Source organism: Oncorhynchus tshawytscha, linkage group LG09, assembly GCF_018296145.1.
Source record: "Oncorhynchus tshawytscha isolate Ot180627B linkage group LG09, Otsh_v2.0, whole genome shotgun sequence".
Lineage (NCBI taxonomy): Eukaryota > Metazoa > Chordata > Actinopteri > Salmoniformes > Salmonidae > Oncorhynchus > Oncorhynchus tshawytscha.
In genome coordinates, this window is record NC_056437.1 from 79,256,809 (window position 1) to 79,284,373 (window position 27,565).

At 44.7% G+C, this 27,565-nt stretch overlaps 3 protein-coding genes across 6 annotated transcripts; 1 reads left to right on the top strand and 2 right to left on the bottom strand.

Annotated features, from left to right (window-relative positions):
* Window positions 1-302: 302 nt before the first annotated feature.
* Window positions 303-3,640, top strand: LOC112258767 (ER lumen protein-retaining receptor 3). The gene is made up of 5 exons (XM_024433323.2): window positions 303-719; window positions 1,438-1,538; window positions 1,630-1,788; window positions 2,419-2,671; window positions 2,762-3,640. The coding sequence occupies exons 1-5, from the start codon at window positions 629-631 to the stop codon at window positions 2,803-2,805; spliced, it is 648 nt and encodes a 215-aa protein (XP_024289091.1). The 5' UTR covers window positions 303-628; the 3' UTR covers window positions 2,806-3,640.
* Window positions 3,428-6,277, bottom strand: LOC112258766 (GTPase IMAP family member 7-like). Its single transcript, XM_024433322.2, has 2 exons — window positions 5,823-6,277; window positions 3,428-5,512 (listed from the first exon to the last, which is right to left on the bottom strand). Exons 1-2 carry the CDS (start codon window positions 5,854-5,856, stop codon window positions 4,473-4,475), a joined length of 1,074 nt encoding a protein of 357 aa, XP_024289090.1. The 5' UTR covers window positions 5,857-6,277; the 3' UTR covers window positions 3,428-4,472.
* A 1,934-nt stretch (window positions 6,278-8,211) lies between these two features.
* LOC112258764 (ankyrin repeat and fibronectin type-III domain-containing protein 1-like) lies at window positions 8,212-18,319 on the bottom strand. 4 transcript variants are annotated; one of them, XM_042327535.1, is made up of 18 exons: window positions 18,114-18,319; window positions 15,802-16,178; window positions 15,330-15,585; window positions 14,769-14,969; window positions 14,546-14,626; window positions 14,315-14,412; window positions 14,047-14,137; window positions 13,740-13,847; window positions 13,408-13,507; window positions 13,023-13,152; window positions 12,793-12,912; window positions 12,367-12,588; window positions 12,097-12,263; window positions 11,673-11,838; window positions 11,333-11,495; window positions 9,796-9,962; window positions 9,492-9,690; window positions 8,212-9,288 (listed from the first exon to the last, which is right to left on the bottom strand). In XM_042327535.1, exons 2-18 carry the CDS (start codon window positions 15,961-15,963, stop codon window positions 8,522-8,524), a joined length of 3,198 nt encoding a protein of 1,065 aa, XP_042183469.1. In that variant the 5' UTR covers window positions 15,964-16,178; window positions 18,114-18,319; the 3' UTR covers window positions 8,212-8,521. The 4 variants fall into 4 exon arrangements, with proteins under 4 accessions (XP_042183469.1, XP_042183467.1, XP_042183468.1 ...); XM_042327533.1 differs by having other exon boundaries at window positions 14,513-14,626; XM_042327534.1 differs by having other exon boundaries at window positions 14,513-14,626; window positions 15,802-18,319.
* Window positions 18,320-27,565: the final 9,246 nt, after the last annotated feature.

The following is a 27,565-nucleotide window of genomic DNA, read 5'->3' on the forward strand; positions in this document are numbered from 1 at the left end:
GGCTGGGTTTCTGTACAGCACTTTGAGATATCAGCTGATGTACGAAGGGCTATATAAATACATTTGATTTGATTTGATTTGGATGGTTAATGATGGAGTTATTGGCCACAACCAATACTACATAATAATGTCGTTTTATATCGAGAGATAGTCCTGTAAAATGAACTGTTTACTTACTGCTATTTGTCTCCATCTGCTGTTGAAGAAGGTCACAGACGGACTCTTAGACGGATGTCTTAGTGACAGCCCACTTCAGTGACAGGCTCATGCTTTCACGCCCCAGTCTGGCTGTAATTTGAGCGCCAGAGGCAATACGGATTTTGCAGAAACTGGCAGCCACGTCACCGCCACAGGTCTGACAAACTTTCCCAGCCCTTCGCGGAAAGTGCTGCAGAGGAATCCCTGTGCAGAATATCTAGAATGAGCATTTATGAGCATTTGTAGTGATTTCCAAAGAACAAGAGGACATAACATTTGGGAACATTGGAGTTATTATATTTTTTTTAGAGGAGTATCATTTTACATACGTTATTGTTTTGACATCGCCTGAAGACTACATTGAGGCCTCATTCTTACAGACTTGTACCAATATTTCGGCTCTTTCTTTTTGGAATACCAAAACAGCACTATGAATATCTTCCGTCTAGCCGGTGACGTGTCACATATCGTTGCTATCATCATTCTATTAGTGAAGATATGGAGGTCCAAATCCTGTGCTGGTATGTTGACAGTGGGATTATTTCATATGCACTTGTTTACAGGGAAGTCTAGCTGTTAATGATTTATTGACTTGCTCATTCAGGGGCCTAATATCTGTTTAACAAACTTGGGGACACATTGCCTGACGACTCAAACCTCTATGTTCGCTAAATAGGCCTACTTCGTTTTTGAGAAGAAACTAACATCCGTGGTAGCCAGGCAAGTAATGCATCTGGCCATCTCAGTTGGGTAGTTGACCTCACACTCCTAGTACTGGTCTGAAGAACTCACGTCATGTCCTCAGCAGTTCATTTGTTACTTTGTTGCAACAATGACTACAATTGGTTAGAGAGTAAATCAATTTGTCTTGTCTACTTCGACGCACAAGAATGTTACGTGGCAAAGAGTTCAGTCTAACCATATTTGCTTAGGGAGTCGCACCCTGGTCTGCTTTCTACCTCAGATATCCGCATTGATGATGTTTTGCCATCCCCAGGTCATGAAATTAAATTGTTGCATTTTTTTTTTTTAACTAGGCAAGTCAGTTGAGAACAAATTCGTGTTTACAATGACGGCCTAGGAACAGTGGGATAATTGCCTTGTTCGGGGTCAGAACGATACATTTTTCTTTACCTTGTCAGCTCAGGGATTCGATCTAGCAACCTTACCGTTACTGGCCCAACGCTCTAACCACTAGGCTACCTGCTGCCTGTTAATGACTGTTGTGTGTTTCTGCAGGTATTTCTGGGAAGTCTCAGGTGCTTTTTGCATTAGTCTTCACTACAAGATACTTGGACCTGTTCACGAGCGTAATCTCCATCTACAACACAGTTATGAAGGTGAGGTAGACAATAGTATCCTACAAAGAAGCCAGCCAATCAATGATTTGTGTTCTAACCTAAACTCATTCCCTCTGTCTTGTGTGCTCAGGTGGTGTTCCTGGCTTTGGCATATGCCACTGTGTACCTGATCTACATGCGCTTCAGGAGCACCTTCAACTCAGAGAGTGACTCATTCCGTGTTGAGTTCCTACTTGTGCCTGTGGCTGGGCTTTCCTTCCTGGAAAACTATGCATTTGCCCCCCTGGAGGTAAATGTGCCAGGTTCAATACTTACTGAACATACAGGTAACTGCCAAAATAAAGGAAACACCAACATAAAGTGTCTTATTAACAGGGCGTTGGGCCACCACAAGCTGCCAGAACTGTTAAATGCGCCTCGGCATAGATTCTACAAGTGTCTGGAACTCTATTAGAGGGATGTGACGCCATTCTTCCACAATAAATTCTGTCATTTGTTGTTTTGTCGATGGTGGTGGAAAATGCATCTCAGGCGCCGCTCCAGAATCTCTCATAAGTGTTCAATTGTGTTGCGATCTGGTGACTGAGACACACACACCCTTTAAACCTCTACTCAAGTCATTGAGAGCTCTTCTAGCCATGATAGCCAAAATAATGGGCAACTGGGCATTTTTATACATGACCCTAAGCATGAGGAGATGGCTAATAGCCCCGGCTTTCAAAATACTTTGTATCCCTCATTTACTCAAGCATTTCCTTTATTTTGTTAGTTACCTATATCATTTAACCTATATCATTTAATTAGCTATTCTATCACATCATGGTATAGATAATGTAAATGAGGGGCAACTAAAACCCCAAATATTTGCTTTTGTGGAATATTGGCCTAGAAGTCTCAACTGCATATCTTTGGTGCACAGATCCTGTGGACCTTCTCCATCTACTTGGAGTCGGTGGCCATATTGCCCCAGCTCTTCATGATCACCAAGACCGGCGAGGCAGAGTCCATCACCACCCACTACCTGTTCTTCCTGGGTCTCTACCGAGCCCTGTACCTGGCCAACTGGGTGTGGCGCTACCACACCGAGGGCTTCTTTGACCAGATTGCTGTGGTGTCCGGTGTGGTGCAGACGATTTTCTACTGTGACTTCTTCTACCTTTACGTTACCAGGGGTAAGTATGAACCAGGGAGGGATTTTGACATTGTATTGTATTTCTAGTACATATTTCATCCCATCCCTCTTTGCCTTTGTCCCTCTCCAGTGCTCAGAGGAAGTGGAAAGATGTCCCTGCCCATGCCCATCTAAAGAGTCAGTGCTGTTTTAAGCGACAGTTGAGCAGTTCAGTAACTGAAAGCACCTCTGCCCTCCAATCATACTTCGTAATGGACTACAGTCTGCAGTGTCACAGTACCCCCTGTTTACCCTGGGGGGTATATACTGTACCCAGAGGGCAACTGTCGTGTTGTTGGTACCTGGTGTGTTTGTTGGTGTGCTTTTCCCTAGACTAAAATGACCAAAGAACGTTGTCCTATGTTTTTGTGCATGAGTGTGTGGAACTGAATGTTAATGGGAATTGAGTAAACTGTGGGAATTTTATTTTTTATTATACTTTTTTTCATGGAGGCAGATATTGTCCCTCTTCAATTAGTCCAATGGAGTTTGTGCCTTATTTTTCCTTTTCTAGTAAATGGCATATTTTGAATGTCTTATTACATCAAAATGGTGTAAACATTGTATATATGTGAGACATTTGTTCCGCTTTCCTGTCTTTTTACAATTTCTACATATAACAGTGACCAACCTTCAAGGCTTCCATTGTTTCACCAAGCAGAGTTCATTGGGAGTCTTGTATTTAGGCTGCTATGGGTGATATTTGCCATCCTCGTCAAGAGTTGTGCTATGTTCTTCTCTTTATGATAATAAGTCCATGGAGATGCCATACAGAACGCACTGTCACGTATCTAACTCTTATATCCGTCCACTTCTTGACTGAACCAAGGTTCTTCTTTAATACGTTGTATTCTGTACTTTGATTTTTACCAGTCATTTCCATTCCTTTAATATTATTGCATTTCATTAAGCAGAACGAATACACATTTGTGTGATGTCACAGTTCAAACTAAATATATTTTCTATGCGATGAGGCATCAACCGTTATTTCTCACTAACTAGAGTTCATTCATATCTCAACATTTATTGACTACATTTTTAGACCAGGATTACAATGGTAAATGCAGATTAATGCTTCAACAAAATGGAAAGGTACTTACACTAAGTGTCTTGGTACTACTAAATGTGTATATGTGTGCCAAACTTTTACAGCTGTGGCGCCCATGTTGTAATAATCAACATTTTAATACAAAGAACCTTCACCATTTGTAAATCAGGTCCGTAAAAGGTATATTTACTGGTTCTTCGTGTTGATTACTTTAAATTGTGTTTCATCACACCAGGATGTTTACTCCTGCATACTCACACTAGCGATTCACACCATTTAAAAAAATTCACAGCACACTTGACTTTTCTATTGAGTATTCAATAATGAATGCCTGTTTACTCCCGTGGCACTATGACAACCTGGTCAAATAGAATCACTTCCTCAACTGTCAGGGCTGGGCTTCTACTAAGGATGATGGTGACAGTTCCATTACAGTGGTATTACACTGTATTTTGTATTCTATCGACTCTTATTCACTTTCTGATCATTTACCTCCGTGTGTTAGTGCATTAATAGCTTCATCAACTATGACTGTCAATGGAAGAAAGTGCATCGGCGCTCTTTAGCAAGCCTGCCTTATGAAGTCATTGTGATGATTTTTCAGGGAACACATTTGAGTGATAAATAAGTGTGTAAAAACTAATTTGCACTTCAGAGACAGAAAAAATATACTGGTTATTTAATTAAGACCCTCATCTTCTACCTGATAACCCAGCACCATACAGTGAATAATAGTGGATATTAAAAGTCCCCGTCAGTGTAGGAGAGTTTTGCGGTGTTTGTAAAGCACTTTACTTCCCTCTCTCACAGCTCCTCCCACCACTTTGGCAGCTGATGTGATTGACAGCGGTGTGGTAGCCAAAGCTGCTGCCCTCTCTATCGCCTTAACCTTTTTCACTGCTTTCCCTTTCCCTTTGCTTGTTACTCCAGCTCCCTCTGCCGCCCCCTTCCCCAGGGCAGACACCAGCTCACACCAGAACAACTTCTCTGCCTTCTTTCTGGCTGCCTCTTCCTCTCTTCTCCTCTCCTCCTCTTCCCTCCTTCTCATTCTCTCTGCCTCCGGTCCCTGAAGCTCTGGCCCTGTCTTCACCCCATCCTCCTCCTGCTTCAATGAAGTCATCCTTCTCTCTCCCAGAGTTCCTTCCTGCACTTCTCTGATGGCTCTCTCTGCCTCCTGGTACATCTCGTTGGTGTAGAAGCCACCTCCGTTCTGCGTCACCATCTTGTCTATCTTCTCCAGGAGCTCTGTGACCTGAGTGCAGTCTGTTATCTTGTTGCTGTTGTTAAAGACATGGTAGCCTCCCTGACATCTATTCACAAACTCCTGGAGCTCCTGGCTCTCCTTCAGGAAGTCTTCCATGCTTTTTCCCTGTAGATGGTCACCCCAGGTGAACAGTACTACTGTGTATCTGAGGACTCCTGGTCCAAAAGTGGCCTTGACCCACTCCAGGGCATCCTGCTCCTCCTGAGTGAACCTGCCAGGCTGAAGGGTCACCAGGAAGGAGTGGGGGCCAGGGGCGGACAGCACCACACAGCGGCCTGCCTCAGCTGTCACCTCCTGAGGGGAGAGGCGCGTGTCGAAGAGCCCTGGGGTGTCGACCACAGTGAGGTTCCTCCCAGCCACAGCTCCACTCTGTCTGTCACACTGACCAGTTACAGAACATGAAGAGATGTCCACCCGGAATGCCTGCCTCCCTAGGATGGTGTTACCAGAAGAGCTTCTCCCTGCGCCTGTCTTCCCCACCAGTACCATCCTCAGCGCCCCACTGTCAGGCTCCGGTGATGCTTCACATGCTGTGACACAAATTACAGTCATTTATACTGACCTAACCAATCTAAAAGTGTAACCTACCTTGAAATTACTATCGGACATAGACCTACTGTTGTCCTATTATCACCCACATAATATGTAGGTCTATTATATTTATAATGGTTGGGAGCTAAGAAATGTATTTAGCCTACATTACATATTTCTGAGTGCTGCTGTTTATTTTCGGTGGAAGCTGTTAAAAAATGCTATACAAACGGCATAAATATGCGCAATGGAAAATCTACCTGCTAGCAACAACGACAGTAGGCTATTACTGTTTCAATAGTCTCTCACCCAGATTCGAGGCAGCACATTCCAATGACGCCATCTCCACTGTCCCACATGAGTTAGCAATGGCGAAAACGGCTGCAACTATGGATTATCCGTGGAAAACCTAATATGCACTGAAATAAGAGGGTCCTGTCTTCGGTTGCGTTACTTGCATATATTACCAGCACCTCCTCATTCTTATTGAGAAATTAAATATATTTGTATCCATGTCCTTTTTCTTTTCACCCGTTTACATGCCGTATCTACGTTGCAATGCTTGCAGAGTCAGACCATGATGTCATTGTGATAATGCGCATGTAACAGTATAGCTTCCGTCCCTCTCCTCCGCACACGCGACCAGTCTGCGCTGCCTGACTGACACTGTAAGCTTACCTGTGGTCAGTTATTTGATCCTACACTGTCAACTTGCCGTTCATGCTTACATTTTGTTTTTCGCATATTCGGAAAGTGTGGGACGTCATATAAACTGGGACAGCTTTGTCCTGACGTGTTTATTTCTTGCTCTGACAAAACTATTATTACTAAACTATTATTACTAAACTATCATTACTAGACTATTATTACTAAACTATTATTACTAAACTATTATTACTAGGCACTTGCAGAGAAATCAAATGATCGAAATCATATCACTTAATTTATGTGAGATCATAGTGGAGGGCAGAGAAAGCTTTAAACAGCCCAGTTTTGATGTTAAGGTTATAAACATGTCATAAATAATTGCACTGTGCCAAACTGTAAATATGCGTACTAGTACTTTGCGGGTTGACTCCAGTGGGGGCTGCTGTTGGGAGGATGTCTCATTATAACGGAACAAATGGAGTCGCATCAAACACATAGAAACCATGTGTTTGATACCCTTCCAACTTTTCCTCTCCAGCCATTACCCAGAGCCCGCCCTCCTCAATTAAGGTGCCACCCCCCTCCTGTGGTTGACTAACCCACCATCCCCAACATTTTATGCACCAACCTTTTATCTGTCAACAGGACCCTGGACAGGACTGACTGGTACGGTGCGCCTCTGGTACAAGATTGAACAGAGACAAGACCAAAGCCCAATTTCTCAAACCATGGGCAGGTACTGGGGGTAAAGTTTGACCGGGAGGGAGGAGGAAGCGGCAACTGGAGTGGGATCCTGGGGACTGTACGACAGAGACTGGGTTTTTGGGGACTTCGACAGCTGACTTGTGAGGGCAAGGTTTTAATCATTAAAGCTGTGATTTTACCTGTGCTGCTGTTAATCAGTTCTGTTTATATCCCCCCACGAACAACACTTTTAGCTCTGGAACGGATGCTGTTTCACTTCCTGTGGGAAAGCATGTGGGAGAGGCTGAAGAGGGAGGTGGTCAAGAGACCCTAGTCCAAGGGGGGGAAAGGCTTGCCTGACCTCTACTTGTTCCTAGGCAGCCACTATACAGCGTTATATCTCACTCTTGCTACGTCCCCGGTCAACAACAAGACCCAGGCCCTCACACGGTTCTGTCTGGGATCTTACCTCAGGACCCTGCGTACTATTAAATTAGTTAATAGACCAATAAGAAAGAGAGTTCCAAACATCTCTGCCAATAACATCTTATTTTCCTCTTCCCACTCAGACCACTCCCAGACAGTCCGAGCAAAATTCTTGCTTGAGAAAATCTCCTTCGTTTTTGTAAATTTTTTGACTATTTTAATTGAGGGGGAAAAAAATCACAGTAAGGTACTTAATTGTTACCCATAAATGATTTGATATTGAGATAAAAATGGCTGCATTGGACCTTTAATATTGGCATTTTGAATTGATATCCTCACACATATCTTCACCTTAATACCCAGTTGGCCTGTGTAACCTTCTCAAATACACACACATTTCTGAAAAGGAAAATGTAAAAAAAGATAACTAACTTTCGTCTTAGAAATCAAATGTGGAACAACACAAATACAGCTGAAAATATTTTATTTGGTAATTTCATAAACCATTCAACTGATTTTACTGTAGACTAGTGTCACGCCTTGGTGTGACTTGGGTGGGCAATCTAGTTTTTTGTTTCTAGGTTGGCCTAGTATGGTTCCCAATCAGAAGCAGCTGTCTATCGTTGTCTCTGATTGGGGGATCATATTTAGGCAGCCTTTTTTCCACCTGTTGTGTTTGGGATCTTGTTTTTTTAATGTAGCCTTTTTGCAGTCCAAAGCTGCACATTTGTTTTGTTACTCTTTATTGTTTTGTTGCTGGTTCACATTAATAAACATGATGAACGCCTTCCACGCTGCACCTTGGTCCAATCCTTCCAACAATGTTCGTTGCAACTAGCTAGTTGTGTGTTATAAGGACAAAAGTGCAACAGGTTAATAGAGCACAATACGGTAAAGAGTATTTTACATTGAACAAAAGAGAATAGCAGTTGTAGATATAGACAATCATAAATCAATTCAGTTTAATACAAGTTGCAACAGGGAGACATCTCGCATACAGAAGCACAGAACATGTCTAGCAGGTCTCTTGGAGACAGGCCCTTTATATCACCACTGGAACAACTACAGAGAGTCAGATAATGTGATGAGAAAACAAACATGAATATCCCACCGTTTGCCAAACTCGCTTAAAGGCACTGAAAGGATATTAAGAATTAGTTGAGAATTGGTTGTCAAATTCTTCGAGAGGCACGATGAGTAAGTACAATGTATTTCGGTGTAACGTTCAGTTCTAATAATATCTGGATACATCAGGATGCCTGGTTAGAGGAGTTCACCCACTCAACCTGGCTCCTGGCTGGCATGCTGCCCCCCCTGTTGCCAGCATGTACCATAGTGTCCTCTGTAGGTAAATCCCAGCTCTGGGCAGGTGTGGTCCTCACAATGGGAAGAGGGGCAGATGTGGCCAGCCCGTCTAAATGACCTGAGAACAGTGTATCTGCACAGGTTCTGTCTCCTAAACTAAGGCCTGCTGTCAGAGAGTTTGTATCATGATGCACATCAGAGAGAGAGCAACCCGTAGGTCCCCTCATCAAGTCAGAGTTTAGTCCAAAGAAAGCCTCGCTTTCACCGACTCCAAGACTTAAACTGTCAAGCATATCCATCCTCCCAGGTACAGGGTCCTCCTCCCTCTCTTCATCTATCAGACTCAGTGTGGGGAAGATGATGTCCATCTCTGGTAGAGGCGGGATCACATCACTGACAAAACTGTAAGGATACTCCAGTTCTCCACTGTAGGCAGCTGGCAGGTTCACAATGTCATGATCTGCCACTTCTGATTGGGCCATAATGTTATGATATACCACTTCTGATTGGGCCACAATGTCGAATCCAACTCCTGACTGATCCAGGCTGTTGAACACCACAACAGGATGTTGGGCACTGAGGTCCACAGGGTACCCCCCTTTGCTAGCCCCCTCAATTAAACTCACAGCCTTTTCATGGACCCCCGGGATACATATTGGCTCAGAGATCCCACTGCTGACACCAACGTCTGTAACAGTACAGGTAATGCTCTCTAGAGGCAGTGGGAGGAGAGGGCCAACAGAAAGGAGAGTTAGGTACATCAAAAAGACAAAAGAAGTGACTGAATATCAAACTGAGGAATTAAGTGCATCACAATATAAAATTATTTTCTTCTCACCCCTGCCTCCTTTCTAATGCTCCAATCAAAGACAGTGAATAAATACATTTACTATATCTACTACATTAACAAGTCACCTGATATTTTCTTTTGAGGGAGTATGCGCTGGGGCCAGACTCTGGTGGTAGGCCTGTCATCCTCCTCATCGTCTGGGCAGGCAGGTGGGTCTCCTCCCATGACCAGGCCCAGAGGCACCGCCCCCACCCACTGTTTAGAGCGAACACACTGCAGGACATCCATGATCCACCGGGCCTCACGCCACACCACCTCAAGACTCTAAACAGGGCAAAGGGACAGAGAGGCAAGGGGGCTCATTCCCTCTCATACACACATACTGTCCTCCTTTGATATCTATTTAATTACTCTAGATGGGTAGTCTACCTGTGAGAGCTGGGTGATGTGACCAAGGCGGTCTCTGGCCTCCTGCACCTCCTTCGTGTCCAAAGCTTCTCGCAAAGCCTGCTGGGACAGATGAGCGTCCAGCTCCAACCGAACCCAGACCTGACAGTACTGAGACAGGAAGTCTTGCTCGTACGTCCAGAAGTGCACTGTGAGACGTGAGGATTAGACAAAGATTTAAGCTCACCACCACTGACAGTTTACTCTGACCAAAAACATAAATGGCATGACACGTCTTATATTCTCTATGTTGTCCATGAACCTTTCCCTCAACGTCAATTAGCATCGAACCGATCACTGCATCTGTACATAGTCCATCGGTAAATAGCCCACCCAATTTACCTACCTCATCCCCATACTCTTTTGCACACCAGTATCTCTACCAGCACATGACCATCTGATCATTTATCACTCCAGTGTTAATCTGCTAAATTGTAATTATTTGCCTACATGCCTTTTGCACACAATGTATATAGACTCTTTAAAAAAAAAATTCTACTGTATTATTGACTTGTTTATTGTTTACTCCATGTGTAACTCTGTGTTGTTGTCTGTTCACACTGCTATGCTTTATCTTGGCCAGGTCGCAGTTGTAAATGAGAACTTGTTCTCAACTAGCCTACCTGGTTAAATAAAGGTGAAATAAAATAAAAAAATAAAAAAATGAGACCAAGGAGCTAATCGTGGACTAGAGGAAACGGGGGGCGAGCACACACTCATCCACATCGAGACAGGGCTGCAGTGTAGCAGGTCGACATCTTTAAGTTCCTCGGTGTCCAAATCACTAAGGACTTCAAATGGTCCACACACACACACAAACAGTCGTGAAGAAGGCACGACAGAGCCTCTTGCCCCTCGGGAGGTTGAAATCATCAAAAAGTTCTACAACTGCACCATTGAGAGCATCTCGACTGGCTGCATCACTGCTTGGTATGGCAACTGCACCAACGTCGACCACATGGCACTACAAAGGGTGGTGTGGACAGCCCAGAACATCACTGGGGCTGAGCTCCCTGCCACCCAGGACCTCTATATCAGGCGGTGTGAAAGGACGGCCCAGAAAATTGTTAAAGACTCCAGCCACCCCAAAGACTGTTCTCTCTACTTCCGCAAGGCAAGCACACACACACACATAACATGCACATACATTCATACTAACTCTACACACACACACACACACTCACGAACAATCATCAAATACACTGCTGCTACTCTGTTTATCATATGTCCCGATGCCTAGTCACCTTACCCCTATACATATCTAACCCTCCCACTCCAGTATCCCTGCACATTGTAAATAAGGTATTGGCACTGACCCTGGAACTCATCCTGTATTTAGCTTACTTTCTCGTATTCTTCTTATTTCTATTTCTGCGTTTTTGTTCTACTTTTTTATAGTACTACTAATATTGATTACTGCATTGATGGGAAAGAGCAAACAAGAAAGACATTTTACTGTACTTGTGCGTGTGACACTAAATACTTGAAACTTAAACCCAACCCTGGCACCAATACATACCCAGCTCAAAGATCTGCAGTGGCATTGTGAGGCCTGGCTCCTTGGTGCCCACTAGGGGCCAGTAGCTAGAACTGAAGTCTTCACTGGGGGGGAGCAGGAGCAGCATGGACATCTTATCCCCAAACTGCAGCAGCTCCTGAGTGTACACACCGTACTGATATGCCTGTAGGAGAGGAGAGCAGGGAGAAAGAAGTGATGATCAGAGGATGAGGACAAGAGGTGAAGAATATCGAGAGAGAGAAAAAGAAAAAAGAAAAGAATAGAGAGAGAAGACAGCAGTATAACATTCAAATGAGATCTAAAAGCATGTGAGTTGGAGGGTAAGTGAAACCATGGTTACCCTGTAGAGGGGGATGTTGAGCTTTGTCAACAGGAGAGTGACAGCGGCCCTGAGTGACCTCACAAAGTCCCCCAGCCCAGAGCTGTCCACCGAGGTTTCATCCACGTCCTCTGTGTCCTCATTGGCTGTTAACATGTTGTGGCTTTGTAACCACGCCCATTCATCGCTAAAACAAAAATGCAGCCCAAGACACATCACAAGGAACTATCATTAGCAATGATCTAATCTGACCAGTCAGTAATCCTTAAAAACACTAGAAAAACATTGAGGACACACTTCATTCTAAGTATTATACAGTATACTATTTCATCATCAGCTATACCAGGTCAGAACAGTTTAAAAGTCAGTCTGTATGTGGTAGTGCATACTGAACTCAGTGGTAAGCTCAGTGGTAAGCTCAGTGGTAATATGTTATCTGTGTTACCGGGACACATGGGGAATGTGGCGCACTCTGGCGTGGCATAGCAGGTTGGGCAGCCTCTGGGGCACTAGAACCCTGATCTGCTCCACTGTGCTGCACAGCTTCAAGATGCCCACGTACAGGCCCGGCTGGGCCCACTGGACACTGCGTCTGTGGAAGGACAGCTTCTCCTGGTGAGGGACACAGAGAAAGGCATCGTTGTATTAGCACAATAAGAAGCTTTACTACTGTGTATAAACACGAGCACACAGTGTCCCAGCCAGGAAGGGTCACCTTGAGCTGCTCTGTGAGGGTGTCCATGGCAGTAGGCTCTGGGAGTAGAGGGGTCCTGCTCCGGTTCTTCTCCAGCCAGGCCAGGGGGACCCAGTGGAGAGGGAGGTCCGGGGGTTTTGTGTGGGCCGCACAATCCTTCACTGTCACCAGCAGGACATTACCCTGCCTGTCCTTCAGAGGCTCATAGTACACCTGCCCCAAGTCTACTGTCCCCAGAGAGGACTGCAGAGAGAGGCAGGGAAGGAGAGAGGGAGAAAAGTATGAAATATTAAAATTTAAATAAAGAGTGAAAAGGAAAGTCAACAAGAAACAGGCAGTGGAAGAGAAAGCTCAAAGAAAATGTTGTCTCTTCATCTTTGCTAGGTGCTTGATTGATGAGAAGGCCATGTACAGTGACCTATCAGTGTACAATATCCTTTTTTTCACCTGTAGTTGTGCTACAGCCTGCAAGATATTGTGCCTGTTCTGAAGTAGTGATGAAGAGGAGGAGAGAGCGGAGGAGAGGGCCTGCTGGAGCCAGGGCACCTGTTGCCACGCACAGGACAACTATAAGAAAAAGAGAGAGGGATAGAAAGATATAAAATAGACAATGTAAATTTGGAACATATATTTCACAGGTATACCTACCAATGCATTCAATTAGATTGACAGCTAACCTTGGCAAACCAAAGGAAGTCCTGAGAGACGGAGGTGGAGCAGCACTGGATCTCCACCAATGGGAGCTGGTCATCTGCTGTGACCAGGATGTTTTCCTTTCTGTAGAACACAGTTGCCAGGTATACACCCCTAACAATGAGACAAAGAGGAAGAACAGAGGAGAGAATAAGATTAGTTTCATCCTAACGAGGGAAGACAGAAAAGAAATGAATAGAGAGATAGGTGCAATAAAGGGAGGGCGGAAAGGGACTGAAACTCTTGTTTGAAGAGTAGGGGATGTACTGAGGGAACAGAGACAGAGTGGGATCTTTCTCTAAATGTAACCATGGGTGAGGTTAGTGGCAGAAATACAGAGCTGTTGGGTGAGAAGCATTGCTATCTCACCTCTGTAGGAGACGGACAAACTTGGTGGCAGACTGGAAGAGCAGCTTCAGGCTGCGAGACATAGACAGGCGCTTACTGGGGCTCTGGGGCTTGCAGCTCTCTATGGGCCACAGGACAAAGGAATGAGACATTCAGACACGGAGGACCATGTGAAAGAGCCAGAGTATTATTTTGAGTGACTGATACCGTTTACATTCTCATGTATTATACAGGTATTGAATGTACAAGGATGTTGATCTTACACAAATCATTTGAATAGTATATTAATTCCCCTTGTATGAGAGGCAGAACTGAGATGCTGTATCTATGTTATGGTTCAAGAAGTACACTACCTATACAGTATCCCTTGTAGTGTGGCTCTCTGGTCTGCTCCAACAGTCTCCTGGCTAGAGCCTCCTTGTTCCTGCTTGGAGTTTTCACTCCCATACACTCCCTCCAGCCTGCAGAGGGACACAGGCCACCAGCGGTCACTAGTATTCATAGTGGAGTCATATGCTATTTTTGCAAATGGCGAAGGCTGGTATTTGGGGAGCTGCTTCTTGATCTGTGATTAGGGGCAACTTCTACACAGAGCATTGATGATAATATAGAATATCAGAAAGCTCTTTTGTCTGTCTGTCTGCAGTTCCATTTACTCACTGGAGGGGGCAGCACTGACTGGGCTGGAGCTCTGAGCCGGGCCCCATCCCTTCACATTGTAGGCGGTCACTCTCACAAAGTAGTGCATTCCCTAAGAGACCAATACATTATCATCATGACTTAACCCTACGAACAGGCAGACCAGGGCAAATAACTTTACATCGTAGTTGTTCATTTCTGCAGGTAACTGAGAGAGTTGAGGTTATGTGCCTCCTAGCCTCAGGGTGTTCTGGTTTAGGAGATGTGACCGGGGTCGTGTGTGTCTTACTGTCGTGAGTCCTGTGATGCTGTGGATGGGGGTCTTAGTGTCGATCACCTGGGCTGAGCCAAGTATACTCTTGAAGTTGGCAGAGGTGCTCCATTCCACTGTAGGAGGTGACAGGAAGAGAGACACGGATGTATCTATGATATTGAGGACTGAGTGGTAATTGCAATAGTGATTAGAGATGGAGTAGTAGAACCCCACCTCTGTAGCGGGTGATTAATCCAGTGGCAATACCGTTTGGCTCTCGAATGGACACAAACAGGGAAGAGGCACTGGTCACAAACAGTGACACGCTACTGGGTGGGCCAGGGAGGTCTAGAGGACACAGAGAGATGGAGAGACACAACGACAGTAAACACAGACTTGGAGCAAAAAGTACATAACATAAATGAATCAATGAGACTGGCTTGAGTGCATCATACTTGTCCTTCATCACCCCTGACCCCTAGCCTCTGACCTGTGTGGTGGAAGCTCTCCCTCATCCTGCAGTACAGCTGCTGCCGCAGAGTCCAGAGGTGGAGCTGCCTCTGTATGTCGGCCTGCACATGTGGCCCCGCCCCTGCTCCACCCAGTAGCTCCTCCCTCCTGTCCTCCACCTGCCTGTCGGCCAACATCACCAGGGCATCCAGCTTGCAGAACCACTCCGCTGGAAGACACACTGAGAGAAAGGGAGGGAGGGAGGGAGGGAGGGAGGGAGGGAGGGAGGGAGGGAGGGAGGGAGGGAGGGAGGGAGGGAGGGAGGGAGGGAGGGAGGGAGGGAGGGAGGGAGGGAGGGAGGGAGGGAGGGAGGGATAATATATCATTGTTAACGCAGTGTGGGAACAAGATAGAGTGAAAGGGTGACAGGAATTATATCTGTAAACATTCCATTTAAACATCATTCACTAGTAGTCACTACCCAAAAATAATAATGTCTTAATCTACTGGATGATCCATTGTTTGTGTGAAATGTGCACAACTGTTACTTGACCATCTCTTGATTGCACTGATTCAATCTACGTCACTGTGCAAGACTCACAGACGGGGTTGTGTCTGGCTCCTGCCTTGGTCAACACGTGCAGTAGAGGGGAGTTCTGGGTTAGAGCAGCCACGTCCAGAGGTACCAGGCCCTGCTCACTCACTCTGTTTACACCTTTCTCCCTCTCTCTTTCCCAGTCCTTCTCTTTCTTCTCTTTATCTTGTCCTCCTCCTCCGCCACACACTCTGTCCCTGCATAGCAGGCTCTGCACCGCCAGGGTGTCCTCCATCTCCACTGCCTCCCACAGGTTCTGATACTAACACAGGGGAAGGAGAGGGGGATTGAGGGAGAAATGAGAAACAGGCACATGGAGGGATACAGGGTAAGAGGGTACATCGTCATGGGCATGGCAGAAAAATGCAGGATGAAAATGTTACTTTAGATTATAGTATGGAACAACAATATAAAACAATTCTCAAAGATAAAACACCCAAAATGGATCCAAAATTCACTTTCTCTCAGGATGTCTTACTGTGTGAGTGGCCTTGCATGGATGTTTCGGCATGTCTGCCTCTCCGGAAAAAGAGGACTCTCCGCCCCTCAGCCTGACCGACAGGTTTCTGTAGATGCGTTTAGGCAAAACGGGACCCAGAGAGCGCCGCCGCTGTGGCGGTTTTCTCACCGACACAGACATACAATAGATGGCACACACACACAATTGGTAGAGAGTGTGCACAGCAGGATACGGGAGTTACAGGGGATGAGGTTGGAACAAAAGAGAAGAAGGTGGATGGATGATGGAGAGGTCACAGAGAGACAGAGTGAAGAGAGGAACGGTACACGGGGGAGGGAGAGGGGGAAGAAGGGAGGATGAAGGGGGTGTGAAACAGGAAGAGGTGCATTAGAGGACTAGAATGGAGTGATACAGTAGGAATAAGATGAGGGAGGGAAAAATAGATTTAAACAAAAAACAAAAACAGAACAAAGTCAGTCTTACTGTCATCTTACCAGCTGGTAAAAGGTTGCAGAAATGTATCACTACTTAGGGGAGCCTGGGTTGAGTTGAGCAGCACTGCGTGTGGGTGGATAAGTGGATCAAAGTTACAATGCCTGAGCAGAGCAGATGGAAAATGCCTCACAGAAGTTAGAATATCTCACTCTTCTCCCCTTTGTTCCCACTTTCTAGTCTAATGCCTTATGGCTTTTCTTCCTACACAATGGAGTCTCTGTACAAAGCAATCTCACCATCAATCTAATTGACTTAGGAATGGAAGTCTACAGAGTGCACAGTAAAAATATATTAAATTGAGTGCTCCTGACTCAACATGTCATACATACAGAACCATTTATCTGCCCTCTCATTTGCCTTTATCGTGTCTTACATTAGTGATGGATAATTGTCTATTCTTCTTCACCTCTTTTCAGACAGGAAAAACCAGCAGCATTGTATCCTGAACAGTTCACTGTCTTCATAATACAGCTGCACACTTTCCTTCCGAAAGCCCCCTGAGACCTTTTTGTTGCTTTGACCAAAATGCTCTTTCACTTTTATTTTCTCTCCTCAGTCACTACATTTCTCTTCCATCCTTTCTCTCTCTCTCTCTCTCTCTCTCTCTCTCTCTCTCTCTCTCCTGCCTTTTTTCAACTCATCAGCTTTCCACTTACTTCCATCTACATCATAGTGTTATTCAGACACAAAATACATCACTGGCAAGAGATGCCATGACTCCATCTCTCTGTCATCACTCCTTTTCCCTCACCCATTTCCCCTCAACCCTCATTCTGATGGAAATGAAAGCCACATTCAATCTTCATGTCTGTATGACCATGTTCTGACTAACTACATTGTGTCTCCTAGAGAAAATGAATAGTCCCTAAGCTTGTACTGGTACTGTGGCACTTTCCTGTGGCCACGAAGGTGCCTGGTGTCCCCAGCTGGCATTCTGCACCTTTTATATGCCCACTTGTGACATAATAATCCTTCACTCCTCTTACCACCTGCACTGCCTGTTCACGCATAGGGAAAAGATAAGGGTGAGACCTCACTGTTATTGGTAGATTCAGTTGTTTGTTCATTGCGCATTTCATCTCTTATGGAAAGTGTCAATCTGTATCTGTGAAACTGGTTTTAGTGAAGGGATTCTTGTCTATGCTGTATGGAGGTGCCAACAAATGCCAATCACTGGACAAAAAGACTTCATGTAAACAAGAATTTACATTCAGTAATTTGAGTTGATATTGACGCTTCAATTAAATAGCATTAACATATTTGTATGCAGATTATGTCATTATTATAAATGTATTCCATTCTGTTGTGACTTTTTTGTAGGCCTAAGCATTTGCTTGATAACAGACAAAGCAATGTTTCACAGTAATCCATACAGAAATATCCTATGACTCATACCTGGCACCAGGAAGTGATGCTGTTACTCGAAAGAAACGCAATAATTGCGTGAACCAAATAAGGAAACGTTGGAAGATTCTGTATACATACAGATAATGAATAAAACATTCCTGAAACATTACACAAGCATCTGACAGCAGCCAAAGCGCAAATGCAACAGTTATGCCAATGTAATAAATACACAGTTGTTTGATTTAATGAGTTTAGAAAATGATCCAACTAGAATAGAATGCACAACATCATATTCAGCATGCACATGGAATACAAACGAATTTACAAACAGTGTCAAATTAAAAATGAGTTTAAAAATAAAGAACATTTTATACCCTATTGCAATAATCCACTCGAATCCTATGGCTCCTGTAACAACCTGGTTTTGTGTTGTATTATGAATTATTAGGCAGGTAAATATGTTAGATTAAAAGTATACAAGACAATACCTTCCGTAGATGTAAGCCCCTGCTTCCCCTTGTCACATACTACACCACAATCACCACGAAAGCGTCAAATAAAAGTCAAGAAATTAATCCTAAAATTACGATAGCAATCGGAATTCACTCATCCCTCTCAGTCCGGTTAATCCACTTTCATGAATTTTCCCTTCTCACCGTCAAGCGAACTTGCTCCGTACGCTCAACATACAATCTGGTACCTCGCGCCCCTCCCATCTCTCTCTTTCTCTCTCTCTCATTCACACATGCTGAGGCTTACGTTCACGGACCAATTCAGAATTCACATTATTATACAGCTAGATGGAATATGGTAGATAAAGTAGTGGATCCAAATCAATAGGCTAATGTTAGATTCTTCAGTCACTTTGCATCAATAACCTAATTGGCAAATGTAAGCCTATTACACAATGTGAAATAAGTAGCTAATTCAATGATAAAATGTTATTGTGCACCTGTTCTACAGAACTATCCATGCATTACATTCTGAAGTCTTATTTTTGCCTCCACATTACAGTTTTTTCCAACTGCTTACACAAGTTTTCAAAACTATCTCCTTTTTTTCAAAACTCTACACACAATTCCCAAAACTGCACACACACAATGCAAAATGCCCCACATCTCATTCAAAATGTAACACTGCATTCAAAATGCCATAAACACATGTCAGAGTGAAGCATTTGCATCAAATGGCAAACACTGCTTTCATAATAGTACATTTTTGGATATACCATGTAAACACTGTTGTTCTAAATCTAAAGCTCCTTGGTCTTTCATAGGCTTATATCTACATTTCAATACAATGTTCTACAGTAAAAGTAATCTGCTGAGAGGGGTAACAAGTACACTGTAAACACCAATGCAATGTAGAAACAGAAAATATTTATTAGGCCAAACATTACTGTTGTATACAGTAGCATACAACAACAGTCCAGGAATTGGTAGGGGGAGGGGGGGACAAGCGCCTGGACAAGCGGCACGCGGGCATAGGGTTGGCGATCATACACTTTCCAGCATCAGGCTGAGAAGAATTCCTCTATGGGATTTAGAAAAGGTGAATATGGAGGTAGGTACAAAACTACAAATTGTGGATGGGTGGCAAACCAGTTTTGGACCAGAACAGCCCGGTGAAAACTAATATTGTCCCATAAAACCACAAATCTAGCAGGCTCCTGATCTGGATCAGGGACAAGCATTGTGTAAATTGCATCCAGAGAAGTGAGCATATGGCCGGTGTTGTACGGACCCAGTGTGGCATTGTGATGGAGGACCCCGTTTTGAGTGATGGCAGCACACATAGTTATATTACCCCCACTCTGTCCAGGGACATTGGTAATTGCCCTCTGTCCTATTACATTTCTTCTGCGGCGCCTGGTTTTGGTGAGGTTGAAGCCAACCTCATCCACATAAATAAATTCATGGCGAATTACATGGGCATCCAGCTCCAATACTCTCTGTAACAGACAAAAGGATATACAGATGAGTAAATATGGTATGTCTGAAGTACTGGAAGTAGTGTTGCATACATACCTCTACAAAGTCATGTCGCATATTCTTGACTCTGTCAGAGTTTCTCTCAAATGGCACCTTGTAAAGTTGTTTCATCGTCACTCGGTGCCGTTGGAGGATGCGTTGTGTGGTCGACAGGCTTACAGCATTGATGTTGTTAAATATGGTGTCATTCTTCAAGATATGCTCTCTTATCTCTCGAATCCTAATTTGCCTTGTTGGTCAAAACCATATTTATAATTGCAGTCTCTTGTACATCTGTAAACAAGCGTCCTCGTCCTCCATAATGTCTTTGCCTTTCCACTCTGGACAGAATTCAAACACAGTATGTGTTCAGCATAGGAACTGTAAACAATGTACAAAAAAATGTAGTACAGCATGATAACCAACCTCATTCATTCAATGCAGTGCAGTAAATGGATGGCTTAGAGTTACAAATGTTTATGCAATACTGTTGGAGGAAATTATGGTTGAAATGACTAATTATGTATACATTCCAATCAGAACTGACTAGTCCAAATGCTATAATGTACTGTACATATATGAATTTTCTCTCTTGCTCCCATTCCCAATTGTATATAATGTAGTCAGGAGTTTAGTAACAATGAAGGTCTGTTCCTTAGTTCATTCATTTGTACAATCTCCAGGTGGCAGGAACGGACTATCTCCAGACTGTCTAGAATGCTGATTTATACTGACTGACCTTGACTTCAGGCGTGGAGCGAAAGCTCGAGAAACTATAGGGCCTCTAAGAGATAGAACATTTAGAAAACGCTGACGTCATTTTCAGTTTATAACTTGTGGAAAAATGTGTATGTGGCAGTACTCTCTTGCAATAAACGCTGTTACCTGACTTTTAAGACCGGGACTCTGTCCATTTCTTATAAAAATATTGGGTCTTACAATCCCTTTACAATGCATTGACAGAGAATTAATTCTGATTGGGAAATAATACAGAGGAATTTAGAATTCCACTAACAAATACTATGCAGTCATACGTATTTTACAGTACATTACTGTAATGCTAAAATTGTCATTAGATAGTTGCATACCTGTTCTCATTTCTGAAGGTTTGAATTGTGGACGCCACTGTAAATGGACTCAAGTTGGGCTGGACTCTCAGTCCAGCCTCTCTCATGGTCAAACCGTGGTTGATCACATGAGCAACAAGTGTTGCCCTAATCTCATCAGAGATGGCTCTCCTTCCTTCTCTTCTTTGCCCTCATCCTCTTCTTCCTCTTCCTCTCCCTCCTACTCCTCTTGCTCTCTGTCCATTGTTGGCATCCATTGTTCAAAACAGGTCATCTGACCTTTGACCTATTTATAGGCCTATACTACAGTAAAGCAGTGATTGGTTAGTGATCAGTTAAGCTATTAGTGTTTGCACATGTGAGGAGTGTGTGTGTGACCTGGTGAATAAGTGTAGCATTTTGATTGGTTGTGTTTGGAAAAGGAAAGCAAGTCACTTCCTGTTAGATTTTTGTGTTTTAGGTAGAGAATTGTGTGTAGTGTTCTGAAAAAAAGTGTTTTATGCAATTGACAACTGAGTCAAAGGCTGAGAAATAGCTTATGGTTTTGGATATTTGGTGTGTAGTTTTGCACTTTGAGTGAGAGGTTTCAAAAATCGTGTGACATGAAAAGATTTTGTGTGTAAGCAGTTGGAAAAAACTAATCACTCAGTCTTTTTGGGCTGGTGGTCACAGACCTATGGTGTCTCTAAGCAACGTCAGTCTTGTTTGTCATTTCGACAGGAAGCTGAGCATCACACAGACTGAGACACACACTGTGACATGATTCAGAGCAACAGCCCACGGCCCTTGTGTATGAAGATGAATGATGATATGAACATCTGAAGAAATGCAGACCCCAGCTTCTAAGACCTTGGCCTGTGCAGATCAGAGCACTCAGATCAAAGCAAACGAGATATTATGATTTTGTTGTAGGGCCAACCCCCACCCTTCCATCACCTTGACATGAGTCAGATCACTAACTCGCTCTGGTCCAGGGAGTTACGTGCGGCTGAGCCTGCCATTATAACAGGCCACCAGCAGTACAGTGGGCTTGTGTTGGCCAAAAACGTATTTCATTCCTGGCCTCAAGACTGCCACAGGCAGTGCACTTGTTTTTGATCGCAGGTTCAAATTCGGCTTGAAATAAAGATACTCTTTTCTGTGGCATATGCAGACTTTTCCCCCGCCTCAAACCAGGCTGGCCATCGAATGCAGCGCTTCTGTTGGCTATATACCAAGGGCATAAGACACTTACTGGTTAGAGTTAGATATAATGAAGTGATTTCATTGGTTGAGACCGAAATGAGTCTTGCTGTCACAGTTTTGCCGCGAACATCAGTAGCTAGTTAACGTTAGCTACATGACTTTCTTTAGAGAAGGTTCAATCTCTGACTTCTCTAGCTACTTGGCTAGACTTGATCGCATTGTTTGTAATAACATTATTTAGCGGCAGTTAGTTATTTAAGACCACGTTAACCTATCCATTTTGACCCATTATCTGGGAGTTTGAATAAAACTAGCAAATTATCTCTGGTGACAGTCAGCTAGCTAGCTAAGCTAAAGTTAGCGAGCAACCGCGGTAGGAAAGGCAAGAAGGTAGGTTACAATACATTTACTTTAGATACATTGAAATATGATCAGTTACACAATAAAACAAACCATTCTGGTCTGCATTGATTTTCAGGGTGAAATGACAAGCGTGGACGTGATTTATGAAAAGATTCACTTCAGGCACGATCCGAAATGGTCTGTTCAGTGTTCGCATGGGTCACCCGGACCAGGGCGGCTTGATGATCTGCGTCGCTTGTGTCATTGAGATGATGGAAGGCAATAACATTGCGGTATGATATCTAAATATAGATTTTTTTTAATTAACCACATATTGGGATTTCTGCTACAACAGCTAACATGAGCTGCCATCAACCCTTATATGCACTTGGCTACCCGTGTGGTTCTATCATGTGAGTGTCCAGGGTATCATGAAAGGCGCAAATAAAATGTATTATTATTATAATGAAATCTCTTGTCCTTCAATAGTCTGTGAGAAAGTCTGTGGCGCTGTCAGGGATCAGTGGGGTCCTGAAGAGCTGTCCTGGGGCTCTGAAGGAGCTGCTACTGCAGGACCACAGGGTCTGTCTGCATTTCACAGCATCTTTACTGGGTACGAAAGATACGCACACGCACACGCACACACACACAATCAAACAAAGCCTTGCTTTATCTCTGACTTTATTTGACTCTGTTTTCCATACAGGGATGCTTCACACAGTCGACGACCCAGCCACTCTGGAGCAGGTCATACAGGGTAAGAGGAGAGCTTAAACGGTCTGATAATACACACGGCGGCTTGAGAATGCTCACTCTTTACTGACTAATTCATAATATCTTTGTACTATTGTCTCAACTTGTACCTCATGTCACCACATTCTATAGCATGACCAGGTTCATTGTCTCTCATAGTCTGGGTTGAAGAGAGATATGAGTTGTTGAGTGCCTCAGCAGAATTGTTAATTAGAGTGTTGCTGGTTATGGAACCCCACAGGACCACTGTGTTGGAGCGCTAACAAAATCATTGTGTGCACTGTGCCACAATTTGTTTTCAAAACCGTGTCAATTGAGCACCATGAATAATGCTATGATAAGTCTCTCTCTCTCTCTCTCTCTCTCTCTCTCTTGGTTCAGTGCTGGTACAGCTGCTCTTGGAGTTACAGAGTGAACAGTATGTGTGCTACATCCTGGATAAGATAGACACACAAGTGAGTAATATCACACATACAGGTCTATCACTGTCTCTCTGTTCCAAATTCACTCAGAAACAAAGAGACAGGAATAAATGCCAGATAGAATCTCATGCCTACCCATCGTTTGTACACTAAGCTTGTCGATAGACTTGGATTTTCCACTGTTCTGGTCATCACTTTATTGGCTTTGTCTGTTAATATTAACATGTTTCTCTCAGTCCAACACTCCTTTACACCAGCAGATGACTGGGTCTACACACACACACACACACACACACACACACACACACACACACACACACACACACACACACACACACACACACACACACACACACACACACACACACACACACACACACAATCCAACATCAGTTGGGTAAAGCCAGCTTGTTTGGTAAACAGTTGAAATGTTGGCTCTGTAGTCTGTGTTGTTGTGTCACCTTGGGAAACAGTGGAAACTCTAGAGTAAGCAGCAGGTGGTAGGGCTGACTGTAGGGTTGACTGGGGATGATAACAGCGGGCTGAGGTGTGGACAAGTCCTCTCACACTAAAAGGAAGAAACTTGGATTCAAACGATGGAATAAAGAAGTTGGTGCACCTTTGTTACTGGAGGGCATGGAAGGGTTGTGGACTAGCTGTCATTGACAGACGGACAGGAAGGAAGTCATACTGTACTTTAGGAATAGATTGATTTGGTTGGTATGAATTTATACACAAAAGTGTGTGAAAATGATTGTCGAGCCTCCTCTCTGTCCCACGTCCAGCTGTGTGACCAGTCCAGTGTGAGGGGTTTCCTGCCCACCTTCACCTTCTTGGGGAAGCTGGTAGATGTTGTTCCTTCCCTGCCACAGAGCCTGGCCTCCAGCCATGGTGAGACAGTGTACCTCCACCATCTCTCACTAAGCTCTCATTAAAATAATCTCCATCACCTTTGTGCTACCTATTGTGTGTCTACCTTCGTTCACCCTCAATGCGTTCTCTGCCTTGTTTCTTTTACCACCATTACCTGTGTGTTGACCAGGTACTTGGTCCATTAGTCATTTGTATCTTAACTTAGGTCAGGTGGGACTGGCATATTATTGAGAGGTTTTAGCCTGTTTGGTGGTGAGCTGTGTGTGTTATTGTGAATTTGCGTGTACTGGTTTTATAGTTTGGTCGTGGCTACGAATACTGTGTTTTTGCCCCCTGCACCGGCCTGCACCGGCCTGCACCGACCCTCTGGAAACCTCTTTATCAAAGCTCAGGATGTTATTTTACACACACATGTTTTCTACATAGCTGCTGCTCACACTCCACCTCCCTTCACGTTTCTCTCTGTACTCACCCTATGAAACCAGATGTAGCCGATGTCGCTGCCTCATATGCTTGAATAGCTGAAATAAAAACCACGCAGTAGCACTAGCAGGACGCAGTCCCCACACATCGCATTGGAGCAATCTGTGTTTTGTGTGATGTAGGCTCATCTTTATAGTTCAAATCAAATCAAAGTTTATTTGTCACGTGCGCCGAATACAACAGGTGTAGGTAGACCTTACAGTGAAATGCTTACTTACAGGCTCTAACCAATAGTGCAAAAAAAGGTATTAGGTGAACAATAGGTCCTCCTTTTCCTGTAGTCCACAATCATCTCCTTAGTCTTGGTTACGTTGAGGGATAGGTTGTTATTCTGGCACCACCTGGCCAGGTCTCTGACGTCCTCCCTATAGGCTGACTCGTCGTTGTCTGTGATCAGGCCTATTACTGTTGTGTCGTCTGCAAACTTAATGATGGTGTTGTTGTCGTGCCTGGCCATGCAGTCGTGGGTGTTGCCACTTAGTTTCTGCCATATCGAAGCCACCAGCCAGACCGCTGAAAAGAACAATACTACATTGACTGCCTGTCTGCCTCCTGCTCTTCCTCCTGCTGTCTGCCTCCTGCTGTCTGCCTCCTGCTGTCTGCCTCCTGCTGTCTGCCTCCTGCTGTCTGCCTCCTGCTATAGCCAATGTTTGCAATAATGATGAAAATGGAACATTAATTGGACTGCGTGTCTGTGTCTTGCTCGTATTTGATATGCTGCCTATATAGCTGCATGTATAACTCCCCACTTGAGTTTTGCATTGGGGCAAAAAAACAATTAGCTTTTTAACTACACACAAGGCCCTATAACTGCTATTTAGTCTCTCAGTGATCATGTTAGTATCCTACCGCATGAGTAAGCTACCTACAGCTGTTCCACATCTGGGCACCTGAACGATCTAGGCAGCCGAGCTCATATCCCGACCGGTAACCAGAGTCTGAAAATGAACTCGCCCATTTTCATCGCCCAGTGCCTCGGATGCTTATGTTTGCAATACTGTGACAACAGACACCACGTTTGTACAAACATGTTGAACATGTATTTTTTGTGCAACATGTAAATAGCTGTATGTAGCCTAATTCCCTCCCTGAAAAAATCTAATGAAATCGCGCTTATGCTTAATAACCTACTGGGGTATGGAATGCAATAGTTGTAACATGTCGACCATGTCTTCTGTGTACAACGTTCATCGGAGACCAAGGGGGCGGGGGAAGCGGCAGCGGAGCACTGAGCAGCAGCCAATCAAGGAGGGGGAAGCGGCAGCGGAGCACTGAGCAGCAGCCAATCAGGAAGGGGGGAGCGGCAGTGTGCGGAGCACTGAGCAACAGCTACGTAGGTAGCAGAGTGGGTAGGAGCTACATAAAATAAAACAATCCTACAAATGAGCAGAAATCTCTTTTATATTTAGCCACGGAACTTTCGGGTTCCAGAAAATCTGGAACCGCAGCCGCTCCGTAATAGTTTTGTGTGTGTGTGTGTGTGTGTGTGTGTGTGTGTGTGTGTGTGTGTGTGTGTGTGTGTGTGTGTGTGTGTGTGTGTGTGTGTGTGTGTGTGTGTGTGGACATTGTCAGTGTTTTACTATTTTGTCTAAGCAGCGCGGTGTCATGAGTCCATGTGGACTGCCACTATTGACGGTGCCTGCCTGTCAGCGAGCTCACGCCTCCCAGCTGATACACAGGCACTGAGGCCCTGAATAGAGAGGGAGAGAGAGAGTACAGTAGAGGGGGAGAAACTATTCAGTACAGAGAACTCAACTCACAAACAGTAGCCACAGCTTGTTTTCAATCATCTGTCGAATTGATGTCATTATTTTCCTTTACATTACTTTGCATAGTGTTGAAATGCACAGGCAGACGTGTTTTCTCCCTCCTTTCTCTCCTCCTGTTTGTATTGTGGTGTAGCCAGACGTGGTTGGAGCCGGGAGTCTCTCCTGGCTGGCTGCCTCTGGAGTGGGACCTGCTCCACAGAGCAGCTGTGTCTGGGCCTCTAACTCTCAGGCTGGCTGCCTCTGGAGTGGGACCTGCTCCACAGAGCAGCTGTGTCTGGGCCTCTAACTCTCAGGCTGGCTGCCTCTGGAGTGGGACCTGCTCCACAGAGCAGCTGTGTCTGGGCCTCTAACTCTCAGGCTGGCTGCCTCTGGAGTGTGACCTGCTCCACAGAGCAGTGGTGTCTGGGCCTCTAACTCTCAGGCTGGCTGCCTCTGGAGTGGGACCTGCTCCACAGAGCAGCTGTGTCTGGGCCTCTAACTCTCAGGCTGGCTGCCTCTGGAGTGTGACCTGCTCCACAGAGCAGCTGTGTCTGGGCCTCTAACTCTCAGGCTGGCTGCCTCTGGAGTGGGACCTGCTCCACAGAGCAGCTGTGTCTGGGCCTCTAACTCTCAGGCTGGCTGCCTCTGGAGTGTGACCTGCTCCACAGAGCAGCTGTGTCTGGGCCTCTAACTCTCAGGCTGGCTGCCTCTGGAGTGGGACCTGCTCCACAGAGCAGCTGTGTCTGGGCCTCTAACTCTCAGGCTGGCTGCCTCTGGAGTGTGACCTGCTCCACAGAGCAGCTGTGTCTGAGCCTCTAACTCTCAGGCTGGCTGCCTCTGGAATGTGACCTGCTCCACAGAGCAGCTGTGTCTGGGCCTCTAACTCTCAGGCTGGCTGCGTCAAAGTTAAAGAAACTCAATTCAACAGGGTGTCTGACTGAGTCTGTTGTGTAGTATCAGCCTGCCATGCTTTATACACACAACGGTCTGTTCACCGCTACTCTCAGCCAAGAGTGTAGCTGGGGTTTAGTTCCTGCTTTGTTCACTGTTGTTTTCTCACCCATCGCCCTTATGTTCTGTCTGTCTCTGCCTTATTG